At 34.2% G+C, this 22171-nt stretch overlaps 1 protein-coding gene across 4 annotated transcripts in view; it reads right to left on the bottom strand.

Moving 5' to 3' along the window:
• Positions 1–22171, bottom strand: part of cntn4 (contactin 4) — a 146525-nt gene that overhangs the window by 65256 nt on the left and 59098 nt on the right. For 3 of the 4 annotated variants that reach the window (XM_047813838.1, XM_027147177.2, XM_027147176.2), the window contains 3 exons: positions 2781–2984; positions 1434–1536; positions 974–1158 (listed from right to left, as the gene is read on the bottom strand). In XM_047813838.1, coding sequence (XP_047669794.1) covers positions 974–1158; positions 1434–1536; positions 2781–2984 — 492 coding nt within the window. Of the gene's footprint in view, positions 1–973; positions 1159–1433; positions 1537–2780; positions 2985–9355; positions 9378–22171 lie in introns of those variants that run through there. The other variant, XM_047813839.1, reaches the window with a different exon arrangement.

Here is a 22171-nt window from a genome sequence, read left to right as displayed (position 1 = left end):
ATGCAGACACAAGCTAATGTAGATACTAGCAATAGGGAGCACTCCCATAAGGGAAGGATAAATCCCAGCGCTCTGTTGCCTACAGGTAGTTATTTAATAGGGAGCTGTCTCATGTGAGCAATTTGGCCTTGCCAGTGTGGTTGAGGAGGGAAAAGGTCATGAGCCCTTCATTTGAAAGTCTATATTAAATATGCTTCTCTGCATATGCCTGCTGGCCACTTATGCTTGGATAGAAGTATGTGGGTCTAGTCATCTCTGATCTAAATCTTGTTTTTAATGTTTCAAACTCTTATTATTTAAAATGGTCTTGGAAAACAAATGTACATAATGACTAACAAGAGTGCATGAATTACTGATAATCCTCACACTGCTGTATTCATTTACAACCATACTAAATCATCACAGCCATGATTTATAAAGAGTATATCTAAATAGATACAGTACTTAACATGTTTCGATATTGTTTTTTTTTTTTTCAATTTAAATGACTAACAAAATCCTAACAGTTTGTGTAGGATATACATACAGTTTAACTTTGATACTACACAATGTCCATTACTAAAGCAGATCATCAGAATGAATAATAACAGGTGCTGTGCTTTATCCAGATGGTGACACGCTGAATGAGTTCCTGAATGGCACATGTGACTGTATGCTTTAAGTAAAGCACATTTAACCTGTCAGTCACTCTGCCATCTGGTACACAAACACACACATACACACACATACACACACACACAGATAAGATGAAGTACAAGGTCGTCTCTTCATCCTTTTTAATCTGGATAAAAATATTAGTGGCTTCATGGCTGGGGAGCTTTAATCATTTTCATGCACTGTTAAAAATCCATCCCCTTATAATCTAGCTAGTGGAGCATACACCATCATTACATTGTACTTTTACCTCAGAATAAATTTGTCATGAATATGGCTTGTCATGGTCAATATATTCATGCGACTTGTTAGAACTCACCATAGAACGAAAGCTTGCCCTGCACCGAGTTCCTCCCTTTGGAGTTCTCAGCAACACACTCATACGTGCCGGCATCATCCTGTTCAAAGTATGGAATCTCCAGGATGCCACTGGCCTTCCTCATGTCCACTTTACGGGAGAATGGGATGCCGTCTGCTCGCTTCCATATTATAGAAGGGACAGGACTTTGATTGAGAATGAGATAAAATTAATATAAAATGGGACATCAGGTGGATAAAGTTCTCAAGCAAATGTAATTATAGTGATCTGATTAAATTAATTAAATGCATTGTATTTTTATATTATTATTGTTTGAGCATAATGTATTGAATTAAAAGCTTTACATTATCTATATAATGTTAATGGATTCTATTTGTGATATATGTGTCAATAGGATGCATACTTTTTTATTTTATCATGCTTTTATTTTCAATTAAACGTAAACATTCAGGGCACTTACTTTCCCAAAGCAAAGCACTCAAGTTTCACAGTTGCACCTTGAGCCACCTGGACCAGTTCTGGAAATTGTACTTCAATCTTTGGTTCATATTCTCCCATAATACCTGCAAAAAAAGCATTCCCTGAATAAAATATAATTTCATATGAACATTGAAATGTGGGTGTGATGTTTTTATTGCTTGAAAATTCTGTGTGACATGTTGATTAAAAAAACCCCACAAGATTTCTGGTTGTACTTTTGATTCTTGTCATCCATATTACTTTAGCATTTTGGAAAGGTCACTTTATTTAATTATTTTATGAGAACAGAATTCATATGTAGTGATTGTATAAGGCTTGTGTTATCTTTGATAGCTGCTGGGCTCCTTATTGCAAATGTGCAACTTAGCTTGCTGCTGTCAGTGCAGACACACTGGTCAACAGTGGCGATCTAATGATTTTTTTTACCATGTTAACTGAAATAAATGTGATGTTTAATTTGTAAATTACAGTTTCAGCATTTGAATAGAAGTAGAGCACAGATATCATTATCACTATATGATAATTCTGGATTTTGAAGTATTTAAATATATATATATATATATATATATATATATATATATATATATATATATATATATATATATATATATATATATATATATTTATTTTATATATATATATATATATATATATATATATATATATATATATATATATATAAAGTAAATGTCAATTACTAATAAATAAATACATTTGCAATATTCATTTTGAGATAAAAATCCTTACTTTTACTTACTCTATCAAATGTGAAACATATGATTATTTCATATCCTGTAGTAAACATCAACATAAACAAGGAACTAAAGGAAGACAAAGACCTCACTCAAAGCTCTTCAGTACAGTTGATGTGATTATGTTTACTGTGAGTTAATGACATTACACCAGAATAATTTCTGAATTTTTTATCCTGGTGAATACAGCTAATGTCAATTGTACATCTTGGTTCAGATAGACCGAAAATAAATGGCTGTGGCTCAAATGACCTTTCTATTTGAAAACCATTTGATAATGTCAAAAAAACAGGCAACTATACATGGGCAGGTAAGCCTTCTAAAATCTGTAAGGGAGCTGCTAATTAACATTTGGAAATCATCTGTGTTCACTGAATATACATGAAAACTTTCTTTTGTTTAATTTATTTGAGATGATTAGGAGTTTACCAGTAAACAAGACTATAAACTGTATTTGACCTCAACCTATTACATTTGAACTGTCCTGTTTCATATACACTACAATTGATCTGTAAAATATTATATCAAGGTAGTGAAAGAAGTTGATCTGACATGACAATTTATTTCGGACTTACCATCAGTACGCAGTATAAGAGGAGTGGGTGGGCCATGAACATGCGTTTTTGTGACAGTATTGGTGACGACACATGTGTAGTTTCCCACATCAGACGGCTCCACCTTGGCAATGTACAGGTTTCCTGTTTCCTGAGACACGAACCGTCGTGAATCCTGCTTTACGAATGATGGGTACTCATTAAAAATCCAGCTGAACGTCAGGGCTGTTCAGGAAAAAAAAGAAGTACAAAAATGTCACTTGACATGAATCATAAAAAAGAAAGAGGTCGTTTTACAGCCTGGAAACTTTGCATGAACATAACTAGAGGATGTCGTGACATTTCTGGTCTCTGCTGAATTGAAATGGCAGGAGTCAGCGCTGCTCATGAATCTTGTGCCTCCCCAGAGTTGCTTAATTAGCATTTGGGCTACATGCTAGGGTGAAAATTAATCAGGCCGAGGAGGGTTGTGGGGCTTGGAGGGTGAAAATTAATGATGCAAAAGGATAACCAGTGTCCTGCGATTCTTTGGCCTCCAGTCAAGGGGATAGTAAGACTACCTAAGCAGTCTGTTTTTTTAACCCTCCCTTTTTTTTTCTTTTCTAAATGTGAAAGATAACCAGTGCAGAATGGCATCTTAACAATATAGAACATTCAATCTGATTGAAGTCAGTGTTTTTAAATAATACATATATTAGACATGGAACATTACATGAAACTTAATAATTTTACAGCAATAATACAACCAAATAAAATTATAATACAAATACTGTATATACATAATGTTTAGGCTAAAGCTCCAAAAAAGAAAACAAGTGTTCAGAAGTGGCTATAAATTGTTTCATTTATTAATCATTTAAATAGTTACATGCAAAGTACGTTTGCTTTGCTGTACAGTATATTCCATACTCTATCTCACAGTGGTGTGCAGTATGTTATAGTATGCAGTTTCATCTGGATTACTTTAGACTGCAGCCTTTTTTTAATGTGGAAGAAAAAATAGTCTCATTAAAAAAAAGCAATAAAAAAAATCTGAATTCAACAGCAATTTAAATCTGAGGAATGCCAGATGTTATAGAAACTTAAATCACAGGACAAACAGGACTCTCCCCCTCTCTTAATATTGCAGACTGCTTACCTACCGTCCTGTGTCATGCCCTGCCCATGAACACTGATTTGTTTGTATTTCAGGGAAGACTACAAAGGCTGGGCATGCTAATAGTCTGAGACCCTTTTTTCTTCTTGGAAATTGGTGGAATTAGATTTTTAAGACTAATGCCTTTATCGTCTATGTTTGTTGTATATATACTTTACATTGTTTCGAAATAAATTATTTGCTTCCCTTTATCCATTTGCAGCATATGCTTATCATTAAATATTAAAACTAGCTGAATTTGAGGTAACATTATTTTATATAAAATACCACCATAGCTTAAAAATACCAGCTGCTGTATCTGCCCATGCTATGTAACAACTGTTATGTTTCCAAGTCTTTAGAACAGAGCACTATAATTATATAGATATATTTCCCGGTTTATTACTACTTCTACTACTACTACTACTACTACTACTACTACTACTACTACAACTAATAATAATAATAATAATAATAATAATAATAATAATAATAAGCTCAATTTTGTTTTTTGTTTTATTAGGTGTGTATATATAATTCAAATTCATGTACACAGCACACATTTCACCACATCCATGCCTGCAACATGTGTATAATCGAATGAAATACCTCTGAAAATAAATAATGTTATCTTTGAAACATATTCAGCTTTAGGTGTTTGAATCTGATTGTGAAACTGAAAGAAAATACACTAGCTCCACAACAGCATCATAAGAAGAATAAGCCTTTGACTTTATGCATTGGTATTCTATATTAAGAGTGCAGTGACCTTTCTCTCAGCATAAGGGCTCTTTGTTTAGGCTTTCTTTGGCTTTGTGATGGATGGAAAAAATAACATTGATTTTAAAGCTAGCTGTCAATAGTTTAGTCAAAGGAATGCCTATGAGAATTGGCAACAACATCAAAAGATCTTAAGGTGCTCTTTTCATCATGTCAACAGGCATATTTACAAATAATGTGGCTTGTGAAATAAAGAGTTGCTAGGTAATTTAACTTAGAGTAGCTAATCATGCTCACAAAATGACAGGCAATGGCACGCACACATTATAATTTGCATATTAATGATCTCAGATTTGAGTGAAATAAGGTATGAAAAATTTCTGTCCAATGAATCTGTTGTACAAAATCAAAATAAGGTGTGTGCATGCAAACAGGCTCCCAGTGTAATCAATCCACCTACTGGAATGTTTTTAGGGGGCTGGGAGGAAAACATACTCATACATTTTTCTACAAAGGCAGTAACATAATGGACACTTTTAAATTTTAAAAATGTAGAGAAAATTGACCAAAGATACTAATTACCCAAGATTTTGCCTCTTTATCTCAACACTGAAAGTCTGTTCATTCAGATATTATTGTCATCTCTCCATATAAAAGTAGTACACATTGAAATAGAATGCTGTTTACTTAAATTCACAGTACAGCACAGCATATGGCACTTAATACACAGGACAATACACAATAACTCGACAAGACTGCAAAAGAGGATTGGATGGAAGGAACCAGTGCACACAATTGTATGTTGACTGTGAAGAGAAGTGTAGCAGGAAGACCAGTTAAAAAATGGCACCACGTAAAACACTGAAAGTGTCCCACAACAGCATTATCAAGTGCAGGTGTACAGTGATGGATATGTGATGGCGGGCGTAGGGAAGGGATTGACTAGTCCAGGTAAGTGTTCGGATGCAGTGGTGTGTTGAGTAATCTGACCCCTTTAGGGTAGCTGCTTTAGACTTAGACTGTGGCGGCATGGATGCACCAGTACATTCTGCCTTAAGAGAGTACCTAAAAGGGTGGGAGCGTTCATTCACATTACTAGTGGCATTTGAGGGACAATATGCCAAAGGTGGACCCTGATTTCGGGACAATTAATGTTCATATCACAGAGAGGGGAATGCCAGGTTCCCTGAATGAGTTAGTAAGCAAGTATGCCGTGACTGGATGGGAACTTTTAATTTCTGTCACAACAGGAAGCCAGAGAATTAAATCTGTATGAAAGTCACAGGAAAGAAATTTCAGAGATTATGAAACGGATGAGCAGCAGAATTTGCAATGCTCCGGAGAGCATGTTTTTTTTTTTTTATAACTTTTCATGTCTAAAAAATGTGAGAGCTTGTATGCGAATGTAGAATATGTAGAAAATGTTTTTTCTAAAGTAAAAACACAATTAAATAAAAACAAATAACAAAAATAAAACAAACAAACAAACAAAAAAAACCCAAGAAGAAAGGGGCTTAATATATAAAGGATGTTAATATATAAAGGCACATAAGGGTATGATGGTCAGTCCACCAACATTTGTGGATGTAGTGATCCAGTTTCCTCTGACATACATGGGAAGTCAGACAGAATTAAAGAGGCGTGAAGTATGTCATCACTACAGCAGTGCTAGGAGAAACCTTGAGAAATTATCACTGAGCTCAGTTAGTTAGTATATCTAGGGTAGTAGTATAACTGGCCCTTGGGAATCAATAAAAAACTATCAATAAAAAAAAACAAAAAAAAACTTGTCAGCAAGAAAGGAGATGATGATCTGCTGATTCACAGAATGTAAGGCCATGCTCTGACTTGGCAATAAAATCTGTCTTGGGTGATTCGATCTGAAGTAGACAGCAAAATGGGATCAAATGTGACTTGTGATACAATCACTCAGACCATTTACAAAGGTGCTTGGGACTGATGTGGCCACATTACATTTGTAGCATGAACACTAATTCCCATTGCATCATGAATATTAAAAGACTGGCTAATTACCATGTTTCCAGGTTTTTTAGAATTCTCACAGAAAGAATGCTTGTACTGCCAAACCACAATTTTTTTTTTGTGACTTGGGAATTTTAGACACATCATATTAAATACAACTGTACAGTATATTTCAACTTGTATATAAAATATGTGAGGTCTCTGTACAATGCCTCAGCATTTTCAGTGAGCTCTGCTCATTTCTCTATAAATATATTTTTTCAATGGGCTTCTTTTTCATTTACTTTATTTATTTATGACTAATTAGGAATTTCACTAAAAGAAATATGCTCCAAAACTACAGCCCCATGTCTTCTGGATGTTTTTGAAATACAAAATGAACTACGTGAACCAGATCTGTGTCTGTGCAATAATTGGAAAGATTCATACAAAATGAATTAAATGAATAAACCAAGGACAGTTAAACAAATGGATGCTCGTTGAAGTATGTGAGCCTGATTCTTTCAGCACCAGTGGGTGACTTTGTGTGAAGTTTATGTTTGCAGCTTCCCTTTGACATTTGTCTTTTTTCAGTTGCACATGAAAATGAGATGTGAGAAAATTCTCATGAAGAGAATACTCTTCAAGAGAATGCACATGAAGAGTATTTATCTTAGTAAAGCTGCACAAAATGTTGCCTCAGATAGTCTGTTTTGGGCAGAACTGGCAACCCTTGTCATCATTCAAAGCAATCGTATGTGATCAGCATAAAAGGCATTGAAAAAATATTTAGCTACAATTTTTACTATAAGTATAATTTTGGCATATATTTGGCATATACTTGTTACAAATCTCTAAAGGTATTTTCTTTTCTCATTCAGTCAATGACTATATACTTTACATTAACTTAGTCTCAGTTTATCATTCAATCGTTGCTGTTTAGCATCAAGTTAAGTAATGACCTTCTCATGCTACACAATGTAGTTAGCACTAAAGCTATCCATGTTTGTTTGAAGATGGATCTAGCATTTTTTCTGGCTTTTGCTAAATGTTTTAAAATATAATGTTTTAAATATTCTGGAATAAACAAAAGTTTGTATAAAAAGAGGTGTCTCAATTAAAAAAAAATAAAAATAAAAAATTGTTAATTTGCTCACATTACCTAACTAACTATTTATGTAATTTAACAGATTTTCTTGTTAATGCTGCTAATGCCAGGTAAGACGAGCATCAATTTAGGTAGCGAACATGGCTAGGCAGCAAGTCAAATTATAGCTAATGGTAAATATTGATTATTTACTTAATATTATTTTTTTCTAATGAAATAATTAGCAAACTGCAAAAGATTAGCCACGCATAACTAGCAAACATACAGAGGCTCAATAATTGTTTTTAGGCAAAATAGTGTTGATTTGATAGCAAACATTATCTTCTAACAAGATGATCTTCTAAATAATAAAAGTTAGCTTTTATGTGGAAAATAAATCATACTAACTTTATTTTATCAGTTAAATACAGTTAATTTTTACTTTTAACAGTTGATTACATATAATTGTGTATGATTTGAACACATTATCTATAGTTTCGTTTAAGTGTAATTTCTAAGAATTTGCCATTACCAAGTCTGAGCAGTGAAAAAACTGTGGACAAAACACACAGAACATGCATGTAAAGAAATATATTTTTGTTGAATGTACGGCCTTTTATTCAGGTCAGATGGTGTCACTTGAAAATTCAGTTTATTTGAGCTTTTTTTTTTAAACCTTGCACGAGTAAAAATGGCTTGATACAGACAAAAGCCAGGAAATGCTGTACATACAAAAATAGTCTGTGTGTACACACAGCTGCATATCATTTTCTTTTTGAAACTCAGACTTATCTTAAAAATTTATTATACTTGAATGAGCTATCTATAAATAGCGGATGCAAATTCGCATCGTTGTGAAGTATTGTCAGTTATCCTCTTTCCAAGCTGTTTGTTATATTGATGTGATTTCTGACTGTGTATGACTCTGTATCAGGAGCTCTGTACACTTCTACCCAAAACACCAGAGGGGGTGCTTGCAGGTGTTCTCTCATTCACCTCTTTTATTGTGTGCTACGCCCTTACCTGTGTTCCTGCCATGTCACCTGATCTTTGTTAGTCTTGATTAGTTGTGTTATATATGTCTGGTTAGTTATTTTGTTCTTGGTGAGTCATTGTCTCTGTTCTTATATTTGTCACATCGATATGAATGTTGTTATAATTGAGTTAATGCTATTATCATTATGTGCGGTTCGTTGTTATGCCTGTAATGTTTGCCATGCTTGTTATGTTTGTTAGGATAATGTTGTTTAATTAAACAATGAACGAACGCACTGGAATCTTACATTTGGGACTGTTCTAATCTGCGGGTGATCCCCACCCTCGGCAGCACATACCTGCCAGTGCATGTTACACTCAATTATGTTTCTTTGGTTTTTGCTTATTTTTTTATTCTATTTTTGATTCTTTGCCATGCTGATTGCTATTCTGGTTTTCCGATCCTGTGCCTATTTTATGACTACGGTTTTGCTCACAACATGGATTATATCAATAAACACTGCACTATGTATTCTTCACCATCTGCTTTGGATAGTTTAATCCAAGTAACCTCTCAAATAAAGGTACTGAGTTAATAATTTTAGTGCCATGAACTGCATTGCATAATACTTTTAAAAAATGTGTCTTGAAATTCGAGGCAAAGAGGCAACTCACAAAGTGTAGCAGCTATGGAAAAGCCTGCAATTTTATACTCACCCACTGATATCAAAATGGCCTTGGCAATGGCTCTTAAGACAAAACAAACAAACAAACAAAAAAAAGGGAACGTTATTTTATTTTTCTCTAATTATTTTAATGTTTGGAGTAAAATTTGAAGAACACAAAATTCCAGTCTGTGACAATTCAAGGTTTTTTATATAGTTTGTGTATTTTTTGACGTATAAATAAAAAAAATACACAAACTATATAAAAAACCTTGATTAAAAAAACCCTCTATATTGGTCTTTGATTATATACAGTCAGCACATCGTCTTTAGTCTTACAGCATTTAAATAGAGCTGTTTGGTGGGTAAAGATATGTGCCTTTTGATACGAGTCAGAGACTTTAACTTGTAGGTCCAAGGTTAAGGGAGAAGGAGACCATTCTGCTGTGCAGTTTATCACATGGCCTTACAATGCTGTTGAACTGTATTGTAAAACTTTCCAGTTTTCTATATGATGCAGCCAAACCATGCTGTCTGCCATTCAGCCAGAAGCTCAACAGTGTGCTACACAGTAATTGCAGCATCTACTGAGTCAGCACTTGAGACACCCATAGCAATGATGCAGTGGTTCAATAAAAATTGCACTTTGATACTGGCCTATTCCACCACCATGTAATGACACCTGATGCAATAGGATAGCAGTTTAATTATATAAGACAGCTGGTATGATTGAGCTTACAGATAGCTGGGATGTCACTGACCTTTCAGTTAATTCTCTCTGGAAGGAACTGGTTGCCAGGAATCTGAGGATCATTAAGACCTATATGTGGACAGGAATGTCTTGTTTCTCAAGGTTGGCCTTTCTAAAAATTCGGACCAATTCTGCAAAAATAGCTAGTCATCATCATGTACTGGCAAATATTTATGGTCTCCAAAACTTATTTCCTTAATCCCTTAGTCTATATTATAGTATTCTAAAAGATCCATATATAGATCCTAAAATGCTATTGCACAGTAGATCATCGTAGATCACAGTAGTGCATCATTTATTCTGCCATATGTTTTGAAATGTGACTCTGCACAATTGATTCACTGCTAAATTTAGTGGCTACCCAATAACAGTCATTAACTAATAGGCTAACAATTATTATCAATAGCCCATCCTATTTCAGTAAGGACAGGATCTGATCTAATTGAAAGCATCATATAGTTATCTGGATCTTTTTATTTTTTCAAAATAAGCTACTGTATATGGCTATGACACAACTAATCTATGTAACCATTGTAAGTCTGTGTAATTTGAAATTAATTTATGCGAGAATGGTCATTTGTTCATGAAGCTTATTGCTTATATTGCTATAAAATACTGTGGTGGCTTAGTGGTTCACATGCTTGCATGGTTTGATCATTGCCTCCATCCTGTGTGTGAAGTTTGTATGTCCCCCTGTGCCTCATGGATTTGTTCTTGGTACACTGGTTTCCTCCTCCCAGTCCAAAGGCGTGCCTTGCATTCTAATTGGTATTTGAATTGTCCATTGTGTGTGAGTGTCTGTGTGTTCAGGGTGTCCCTCTTGTTGTGCCCCTAATGCCCTGAGATCCAGGCTCTAGGTTCCCTGTGACTCAGGATACATGGTACAGAAGATAGATGAATGATACTGTGTAAAGGGATTTACTGTCTACCATTCACAGATATAATCTTAAGCTCATCCACACTAAATAACTGCAATTCTCATTTCCCTGAATACCAAAGCTGTGTAAACCTTGATCTTTGTATCACTAATGAAGACTTTACTGTGGACCATAATTAGAAGCTGAGTTGTTCTGTCCTGTGTATTTGCATTTACTTGTGTGACTCAGTAGTGGTGTGTCATAACCTAGATCAGCTATAGTACAGCATTATTACTTCTAGTAAGTAAAATAAAATCACTCTATAACTTAATAACCAACACAATCAAAATAATACTTTCATAAAGGCTCATAAATGTTTCAAATTTCACAATTATGTTATTAAATCATCAACAACAGTAATTTTGGATAGCTTATGCTTATTTGGTCAGTGTGACATTTCTCCTGAATTGGCTAGTTAGAAGCTACTTTTAGCATCATTACTCTTGGTGAAAATGGCACTCGGTATATAAAGCTGCAGAAAGATGTTCGTGAAAAGTGTACTTAAGTCTAAACGTTAAAAGAAGAGATTACCAAAAGCCTTAGGTAAAACCAGTGTTAAAACATAGTGTAAGAAAATAGCAGATAGTTTACAAATCAAAATAAATTCAACAGAGTCATTACTGGGATACAGAGCTCTTGTCACTATAACAGCTTTGGCCAATCATACTATGGTTACTAGGAATGTTACTTTATATTCCCTATCCACATTGCATCATGTTGTTTTACTCTAGAGAGCAAATGAGCAGAGCCAGTTAGATATGGAGTGCCGGAAATGGTTATGCCTCAATCAGCCAGAATGGAATTGTAATTGATTAGTAATTAAATCTGTGTTAAAAAGGATAACTTTGTGATCGACCTGGTATGTCTTTATGAGAACTACATTATAACATCAATTGCAGGACAATTTTCCAGAAGATGGGGTATGTATGCAATTTTGTATTTTGTATAAACTCTTTGCTACTTTTTTCCTACTCAGTTTCAGACAATGCTGGAGCACTGCAAAATATTCAGCAATACTAAGAACTTGTAAGGGCTATGGATTTTTTCTTATTCTCAGGCTTATTCTAAAATTTTAACTTGGAAAATGTCACAAATCACATGTGAGTATAATATAAATTATTAGGACTATATTAGAAAATAAATAATTAGCCAAGAAAAATACTCATTAACACATTTTACTATAGGTAAAATATAGGACTAAAAATGTGTTATAAGAGAAACTCAGCATGGAGCAAGTGTGAATTCTAGTAGTAAATTAAGTATGAAGTATGACAGTAGCATTGCCTCAAATTGATCAGCCACACTCCTTTATTTTATGAGCTGTAGTCTGGTGTGGGGTGTAGGCTGGTCTAATATACAAGTCTGTGTTAGTTTCTAACTGGGCTGCAAGAACCTTGCATGGGCTACAATGTTTGGTGTTATTTGTACACATATTTCACGTTAAAGTATATGGTCTTTTTATGGGAACAAACAAGATTATAATAGCATTAAGAGAAAATGTTGTTAAATTTTGCCCAGTGTGATCACTCCATATGTGACACATGCTCACAAACATTACAGAACTACTTTGATCACTTTACCCTTTTTCACTGTCGATCATCTAATCACATTTGTCAAGTTGCTTATTGTAAACTGATAAAACAGTTAAACTGAATTTAACTGTATCAGTATAACTCCAATCTCAGTGGAGACACTATTCCACTCTTTCTCTATGTACATCCTATGTTAATAATAATAATTACATTTTTTTGTATTAAATTTCACATAAACATGACTAGTTTGTCAACAATTGTAATAATGAAACTAAAAATATCACCAGATTTGTCATCAGTTTGATTGACAGGCAACAGTCTATGCCTTTTCTTCCACTCAGAGAGTATGGTCAATATTTTTTCCCTGATCATGATCTCTAGAAAAAAGGGCAAATGTATTTCTCTTATATCACTCTATGTGTCACAATCATCGTGCATCACACTGCAGCATCAGAGCAATTCACTGAAATGAGAAGCATATGACTTATTGAAGTGTAAGTGGAGACATACCATTAAAAACCACCATCTCTAAACAACCATCACCATAACACCAATTAAGGGAATAGATTTTGGAAGAATGCCCTCCAGTTCTATCCCTGGAGATATTTGTAGAATGTGTATGGAACTTTCCATTTAGCACTATCAAGCAAAATTTGAATCGATCACCAATACCATCCACACCATCCACACCATCACCACCACCACCACCACCACCACCACCACCACCATCACCACCACCACCACCACCATATATATATTATGGTGTTATATTATATGTACTGTTATATTATAACAAAATAAGAAAAATAAAGTAAAAATAAAATAGCACTAAAATATCTTTAAGAATTTATTTAGAAATAAACTACTCCTTATCCTTACCAGCTTAGGTATTTCCACATGGATAATAATGTAGATTGATTCACAACTGCTTTTGCTGACTGTTGGTAAATGCCTTTGAAACATCTAAATTGGAAACCTGACTGAAGTCATTCTGGAGCTTCATGGTGGCTTAAACTCTTACTACTGTAAGAACATGTGTGCGTTTTTACTTTTTTTTTTTTTTTTTTTTTACAATTTCACAATCTATAGCAAAGAGTTCCGAATATATGAGAACTAATGAGCTTTTTCCTTATTAAAAAATAGAAAACCTTGGTTTTGTTTTACTGCAATTGATATATCCAACTGAAACCATAAACCACAAACTAAATTTTCAGCATAAAGGTTCAGACATTTTAATTTGACTACAATTCTTACGACAAATACAGCAGTTCCTTTATTTCTTTTATGTTATTTATCCCTGATTCCAAAATGCGACATAAACAGTTCCATACACTGGGACCCATATAGGATCTTCAAGGTTTGTCCAGAAATATGATTTGTCCAGAAGTAGAAGTCTTTGCTTTGAGGACACTCTAGAGGGGGCTGCCAGACGCTGACAAAATATGATTCACATTATAGGCTAGACTGCTGGGGTTGCATAAATGGCTGCAGGAAAGTCAAAAAGGAATGAAAAGTAAAGTGGATCTTAAATGATTTGTGCAAATTCATAGGCAGTGTGTGAGTGGATGTGAGTATGGGAAAGTTGTGAAAATTCAAAGAGAAAAAACTTGAAAAATAAAACTGTCTCATACCTGACAAAGCTAAGGCTGTAGGTGATAAGGTCTGCTGACTACTCACAGTATGTAATCTGAACTAGCCATTAACCTGGATCTTAAATAATTAATTGTTATTTCTATGACAAATGTAATTGTAAGAAGAATCATATTAGCTGCATTTTTGTGAATTCCAAAAATAAGCTAAATACAAATGACAGGAGGATACAAGCATTTTGTGAACATTCCTTTTGGAAACATTTTGGCACATCCAAACTATGTGAACTCAAAGCATGCAATTACCATATAGAATACAAGCTGTCAGTTTCCACTGAATTGGGTAATTCTGTTATTAAATATTGATATTAAATAGCAAACTTATAAACAAATAATTTGGAAAGACTAGGAAATAAAATTGCATTAAATGTTTAATGTAAAAAAAATTCACACCTAACTGTTGAACTGTTTATTAAATGTTGGTACTGTACTTGATAAATTGTATTAAAATGTTCACAGACTAAAAAAATCTGTTGGGTGATATATCACATTAAAGGTGGAAAACAATCTGACATGATTTATATTGGTTAATTTTTTATTTTTCCAAAGGGGGTGTCAAAATTTTATATCCACTGTATATTCATCCATTAATCAAAAAGATTAAAACAGTGTAAAGATGGATTTGTTTTGCACTGTGCCATATCATATATCACTAATAAATCTTAGCGATCAGCCACACCCACTTGCAGCTTGTTCTAATTTCATGTTATCTATTTTAGGGTTTTGACTGAGCTTTAATATTGACACAGCTGCCTGATTGTCTCATGTTAATAATACATGTAAAGCTTGTTGTGACAGCAATATGCATTTTTAATTATGCCACTCGGGATCATATGAGCTTGCTGCATGATGAAAAGAATAAAAACAACAAGATGGATGACAGTTCATCTGCAATTAAAACACATGTTTACTAAGCCTTTTGATAACTTTAAAAATGGTTTGAATTAATGTGTCATTTAGTATTTCCATTAATGTGCTATCAGTTGTGAACTATGTGTCTTAAAAATGAACAATTTCCATAATATTATAACTGGATTTAATTGTCCTATGACTGAATCTTAATAATGTTCAACTAACTTGTTCAATGTGCTATATTATTCCTTTGTACCCCATGTAGTAAGCATATATAATGAGCAAGAAACAGTTTCTGATATTAAGCCTAACTGTAAAGTCTTTGTGGACGTAAAAGCCGGTCTCATTATTATTTACATCTTGTTATGTTTCCTGGCTTCTAAAAGCAAATAATTTTTTGTCATTCATGGTTTATGTAATGCATAGTGTTTATAATGTCCATTCTGTAACTTAAAAATGATAGTATGCACTTAATTACAGCTTGTATAACAGTGTAAATTTGCTGTCCCCTCAAAACAACTCAACACACAGCCATTAATGTCTAAACCACTCTCCACAAAAGTTAGTACACCTATAATTGAAAATGTGCAAATTGGGCCCAAAGTGTCAATATTTTGTGTGGTCACCATTATTTTCCAGCTCAACCTTAGCCCCTGGAGTCCTCTTCCACTCCTCCATGATGACATCACAGAGCTGGTGGATGTTAGAGACCTTCTGCTCCTCCACCCTTCATTTGAGAATGACCCACAGATGCTCAACAGGGTTTAGGTCTGGAGACATGCTTTGTCAGTCCATCACCTTTACCCTCAGCTTCTTTAGCAAGGCAGTGGTCATCTTAGAGGTGTGTTTGGGGTTGTTATTATGTTGGAATACTGCCCAGTCTCCGAAAAATGGAAGGGGATCAAGCTCTGCTTCAGTATGTTACAGTACATGTTGGCATTCATGGTTCCCTTAATGAACTGTAGCTCCCCAGTGCCGGTAGCACTCATGAAGCCCCAGACCATGACACTCCCACCACCATGCTTGACTGTAGGCAAGACACACTTGTCTTTGTACTTCTCACCTGGTTGCTGCCGCACGTGCTTGACACCATCTGAATCAAAAACGTTTATCTTTGTCTCATCATACCACAGGACATGATTCCACTAATGCATGTCCGTAGTCTGCTTGCCTTTAGCAAACTGTTTGCAGGTTCTCTTTAAAAGAGGCTTCACTCTGGGACGACAGCCATGCAGACCAATTTGATGCAGTGTGCAGTGTATGGTCTGAGCACTGACAGGCTGTTCCCCCACCCCTTCAACCTTTGCAGCAATGGTGGCTGCATTCATATGTTTATTTCCCAAACACAACCTCTGGATATGACACTGACCACGTGCACTCAACTTTTCTGGTCGGCTGGTCGGCCAATGCTAGGCCTGTTCTGAGTGGAACCTGTCCTGTTAAACCGCTGTATGGTCTTGGCCACTGTTCGGCAGCTGAGTTTCAGGGTCTTGGCAATCTTCTTATAGCCTACACCATCTTAATGTAGAGCAACATTTCACTTTTTCAGATCCTCAGAGAGTTCGTTAAAATTAGGTGCCATGTTGAACTTCCAGTGACAGTATGAGAGAGTGAGAGCGATAACACCAAATTTAACACACCTGCTTCTGATAAACATCTGAGACCTTGTAACACTAACGAGTCACATGACACAGGGGAGAGAAAATGGCTAATTGGGCCCAATTTTGACATGTTCACTTTGTGGCCAGCAGTTTAGACATTAATGGCTATGTGTTGAGTTATTTTGAGAGGACAGCACATATACACTGTTATACAAGCTGTACACACACTACTTTACATTGTAGTAAAGTGTCATTTCTTCAGTGTTGTCACATGTAAAGGTTTTATAAAATATTTACAAAAATGTGAAGGGTGTACTCACTTTTATGAGATACTGTATATATATGTTCTGAAATGTCCATTCCAAAAAATTATTTAAAAATATTCAAATAAAAGTGTAATCATTTCAATAGTTGTGTGAAACATTAAGAAGAAAATAAAGATATGAGATGTAAGTTGTAATTAAGATGTAAATAAGTTTTCATGAAGTTGTGATCAGACATTGGCAACTTAATGTAAATATATTTATATTGTTATAACTATATAGCTGACACAGTACACAGTGACCACAGTGCTACATAAAACAACATAAAGTTACATAAAACACCACAGAGCTAAGTCCTAGCCACATAAAATGCAGAGTGTGCAACCTAATGCAAGAGACAGTGCAAACAGACAGCACAAGACAATGATTTGTCTAATGTCAAGGTTTAAAGAAACCTTGAAATTGCTATAATAGCATATAGGAATGAATCTGGTCTCCGATCAGAAAAGAGCAATGATATTCGTTCAGTATAAGCAACGTCAGTGTGTTGAGATGAAATATTCTTTCAAAATCCAGCATTCTTTCTTATTATTTTATAGCACCCCATACAGGTCTGAGGTTTAATTTCCAGATTACTACAGTAAGTGCAATTTCAATAATAGAATAGGACTGAGAATAAAATGAGACATTTTACACAACTTTGCTCAAGGCCAAATTCCTTCCTTTTGTATTCTCCTAAAAGACTACATAGCCATATGCTGCCACTTGGCCCTCAGGTCTGCTGCCCATGAATAGACTAACTCTTCTGTTATCTTTATTTTCAAAAAAAGAAAGCCTTTGCTATACCTAAAAGCTCCTTACTTGAAAGGAAATGGGGTTTGAATACATTAGGTGGCCACATTAGATGGCCACAACAGGGATGGTAATTGAAGACGAAAAAAAGCATAGTTGGGCAAAATACAAAGAGAACTAGAGTGTCTATTTGAATTAAATTTTGTAGTGCAGTTAAAGATCAACACTTTTAAACAGTAAAATGTTTTTACTTTATTTATTTTTTAAAACAATGTCTAACTAAGCCAATTCTCAGTGTCAGTGCAGAAAAAATTCACTTTCTTCCAAAAATCCTAAAAACTAGAAAGAGCCAATAAGTTGAAACAGCACATAGATCCTGTATCTAATATTGTATTCAGTTCATAATCGGTTGCTTTTGTGAGTGTCAGAGTATTCCTGAGTTATAGATTGGGGCAAATTAAAATTCCCAGAGTAATCCAGAAATGGAGAACACTTGATTATATCCTTAATATTGTTTAATTATATGCCAAATAATGTACTCAATTCAAATCCAGATGCTGGATATGAGTTACATTATTCTTTTAACAAATTGGTTTTACAGGCATATAATTTACAATTAGGAAATTTGCATTCAAATATTAGAAACACATAAATGTCAAAAAGTCACAGCTTCTGCTAGCACCACCTGATTTAGATGGTTTAGATACAGCAAAATTGCCTTTAATTAACAAACACTAGTGTAATCAAATACAGTATGTTTACTAAGCATTTTATGCTTTATAAACTGTAATGTATTCTTTCACATGTTATATTAGCATCTTTTGTTTTGATATCTCGGATAAGCGGTAGAAAATGAGTGAGTGAGTGAGTGAGTGTTTTGATATCTGTTTGTGCATTAACTAAGTTGCTTCCTGATTAATATATAAAGAACTGTATAAAGTCATATACATGTGTATGTTTCATACATATTTAATAACCTGAAAAAAAGATCAATTTTCACTTTGTGTTTTTATCAATGGAATTTACATACAGATGTCCAAACATTTGTGGACACCTGAATATCACACCCATATGTGCTTTTTGAACATCCCATTACACATATCATGCCCCTTTTCGTTCTTATCTTCTAGGAAGGCTATCCACTGTATTTTGGAGTGTGACTGTAGGGATTTGCTCATTCAGCCACAAGACCATTAGTGAGGTCAGGAATTGATTTCAGGTGAGTAGGTCTGGCGTGCAGTCGGTGTTCAATTTATCCCAAAGGTGTTCAGTCGGGTTGAGGTCAGAGCTCCTTGCAGGACATTCTTCCACTTCAACCACTGCAACCCATGCCTTCATGAACATCTCTCTGTGCACAGGGACATTGTCAAGCTGGTACATGTTTCGATTCCTTACTCTCAGCAACGGGAAATCCAAATGCAACATACAGAACCATTCAACACAAGTTTGCTCTCAAATTTGTTGCAGAAGAAGAACCACATATGGGTGTGAGTCAGGTAACCACATAATTTTTGCCACATAGTGTAGTTCATTGTTCACTACACAAATGCACTATGACTGATCATATTACAAGCAAACACATAATGGGTCAATAGATAATTTTCTTTGTAAATGCATTTGTTATGTCTGTTTTTTCCTTTTTTTGCATGTGGTTAATAAGCATCTGAAAACTTCTCATTGTGCAAATAAAAGCACATCCAGGTAATCAAGAAGGCTTTGATCCCTGCCTTTGCAGGCACTTTTACATGCTCTACACATTATATTTATTCTTGCAGAAGAAAAAACCTCTCTGCCTCCAAATTAATTTTCATCATATAAGAGAACCTCATGGAAATGTGAACATGGAAAGATGACAACAAACTATAAGAGGACAAATGGGATACCTGTATCTCAGCAAATGTAATACATGGAAAGTTCCAGGCACATATTGACAAGCACCTCAAATTTACAAGTGAAAATTGCAAGAAAAAACAAGCTATTATCATTGAAGCGGACACTTTATTTGCTTCTTACTTATTCTTTTCCTAAAAAATAGAACTATAAACAATTTATTATCCTTGGATTTAATGGGTTTTTTTTTTTTTACAATACACAAATCATTTTAACCTTCTCATTCTCTAGTTCTCAGAGATGAAGACCCATGGCAAAACCACTCTCAAAATAGTGTGACCCAATTAAGTCTTTTTTTAAAGCCAGCTCAAGATCCTAAATCTGATTGTTGCTCATTGACCACAATTTGACTGGTTAAAGTAAAATAAAAGTGAACATAAACAAATAAATAAAAATGCTTAACTTAGTTATAATACTAAATCTTTATATAATATACTATGTATTACTAAAATATTCTATGTATTAACAAAATACAACTTTGATTTAATACTTTAACAAATCCTTATTATGTGCTTTGGACATTATATTATTGACTGTTTAATTCACATTTTTTAATTAATGGAACTTCCTTGTATATTACACTCTCAATTAAATCAATATTATTAAACACACTCATTGACAATGAAGTTACCATATATGGATATTTTTATAGCAATTTTTATTAAAAAAAAAGAAAGAAAGAAAAAAATGTCAGTGTTCTGAAGGAGGTGTGACAATGTAATCAAAGGAGAAAAATACAGTCGAGAGCTCTATCAAGTTGTGAGCTGTTATATCACAACACATTTGTGAGCTGTTATAGCAAGCCTTTTGTGTCATTCATTTTAAAAAGATTTCACTTATTCATGATTCTACACATAGCTTGAACTTCAAATCACTGAAGAAAATTTGAATATCTCCACCACTTGCTATTTTTCCCAAATCCTTTAAACTAAAAACCATGCACATCACACTATTGGTTGTTCATATATAGCATATGTGGTCATGGGGGAAAAAACAAATTTGCAGGAAAGGCTCAGGCTCATTTCTTTCAAGCCCTGGCTGTAGATTCAATGACTATCGTGTAAGGTTGTGTAACAACACCCAGATGTGGTGTCCATGGAGCTAATCTATTTCTATGTATCTATGGTTAGTAAAAATTAACCAAAAGCTTTTTCTTCTATTTTTTTTTTTTCGTTTACCCTGCTTTTTTTTTTTTTTTTGTTATTTATTCATTGATCTGTTCTATCACTCAACTGTTCATTCAATTGAACAATTCGGTCAATCTAACTATTGCTTTTATCCTACAATCTAACAAAAAACAAACAAACAAGTGAATAATTTTATTAATGAATAAATGATGGCTTAGACTGGTAAGAAAAAAAAATTATGCAGCCATTCACATTACATTTTACACCTAGTGCAATTTAAGCTAATAGGTATCATATTATAATTAAAAAATGGCTTATCCTAATTTTTATGATTTTCACAATTTGTTTAGCAATATAACCTTTGCATTTGAACTTATTTACAGGAAATGAATGCTTCAGTAAGGCTTGATGATGATAATTAATGCTTAGCTTTTGGTCTAGACTGCATGTTATAGTATTAATATTGTGTTTTGTAGTTTTTCTATCCAGAAACAATGTGCATGCAGCATGAGAAGAGTGTGTGTTCCCCTAGAGTGAAAAAAAACAACTTGTTAGCCAATAACTTAAAAAGTAAATCAAAACAAAACAAAAACAATATTTGTATTAGCAACTTGGTTTTCTTTAATATCATTGAAAGGAGACATGTGACAGGTAGACTAACAATTGTCAGTGATGGAACTTTTAGCAATGACCCTGTCCATCACAGGAATAGTTAACAATTAATTGTAATGGAACCCCTTATCATTACTTATGCAAACACAACGGTAACATTGGCATGAGAGAAAAAAAAACAGTTTAAATGCTTTTCATATTTTATTGTAGATAAATTATTGTTAATGTATTAGATATAGTTAAACTTTTTTTAAGGTAGACCAGCAAACATTACAAAGGCATAAACTAAGCAGAACCAAACAGCCACAACTAAAAAGAATGTCTTTTCTGCAGCATAAGTGCTTTTTCATGTGTATCACTGCCAACATCAATAAGCTCCTAATATGCATTCTGCCATATTGCTGGATTAATTAACTGCAGGCTATTAATTTGATATGACTGTGTATGTGAAGTCTTGGAAGGTGAAGGAAAGTGGAGCTATGAAGGCAGAGTTATAGAAGGGATATTTTTGCTAAGGATAAAATGGCAGAATACACTACTGAGTATGAAAAATTCAGGTGTCTGTTAGAGAAGGACTGGAAGAATATGATCATACATAAATAGTCCAGGGAGTTGATTGCACTAACAGCATACATAAACACAAAACAGCATTTCTGAAAATACAAAATATGAAAACAAAAATTAAAAAATACAACAGCACGTTTTGAACAAATTGTATTGCTTTACTGCACACCGGAATGCCTTTTTTACAATAACCAAAGCTCAATTGTCTTTTGTTGACAAAGCCATTGCTGCAAAACTCAAATACACATTTTACTGAAGTTCCCTCTCATTATAACATCATGAAGCACTTTTTGCACTCTACACAGTGCTCCACATCTG

Source organism: Tachysurus fulvidraco, chromosome 5, assembly GCF_022655615.1.
Source record: "Tachysurus fulvidraco isolate hzauxx_2018 chromosome 5, HZAU_PFXX_2.0, whole genome shotgun sequence".
NCBI lineage: Eukaryota > Metazoa > Chordata > Actinopteri > Siluriformes > Bagridae > Tachysurus > Tachysurus fulvidraco.
Note: the sequence above shows the minus strand (reverse complement) of the source record. Positions and strands in the feature narration are given on the sequence as shown.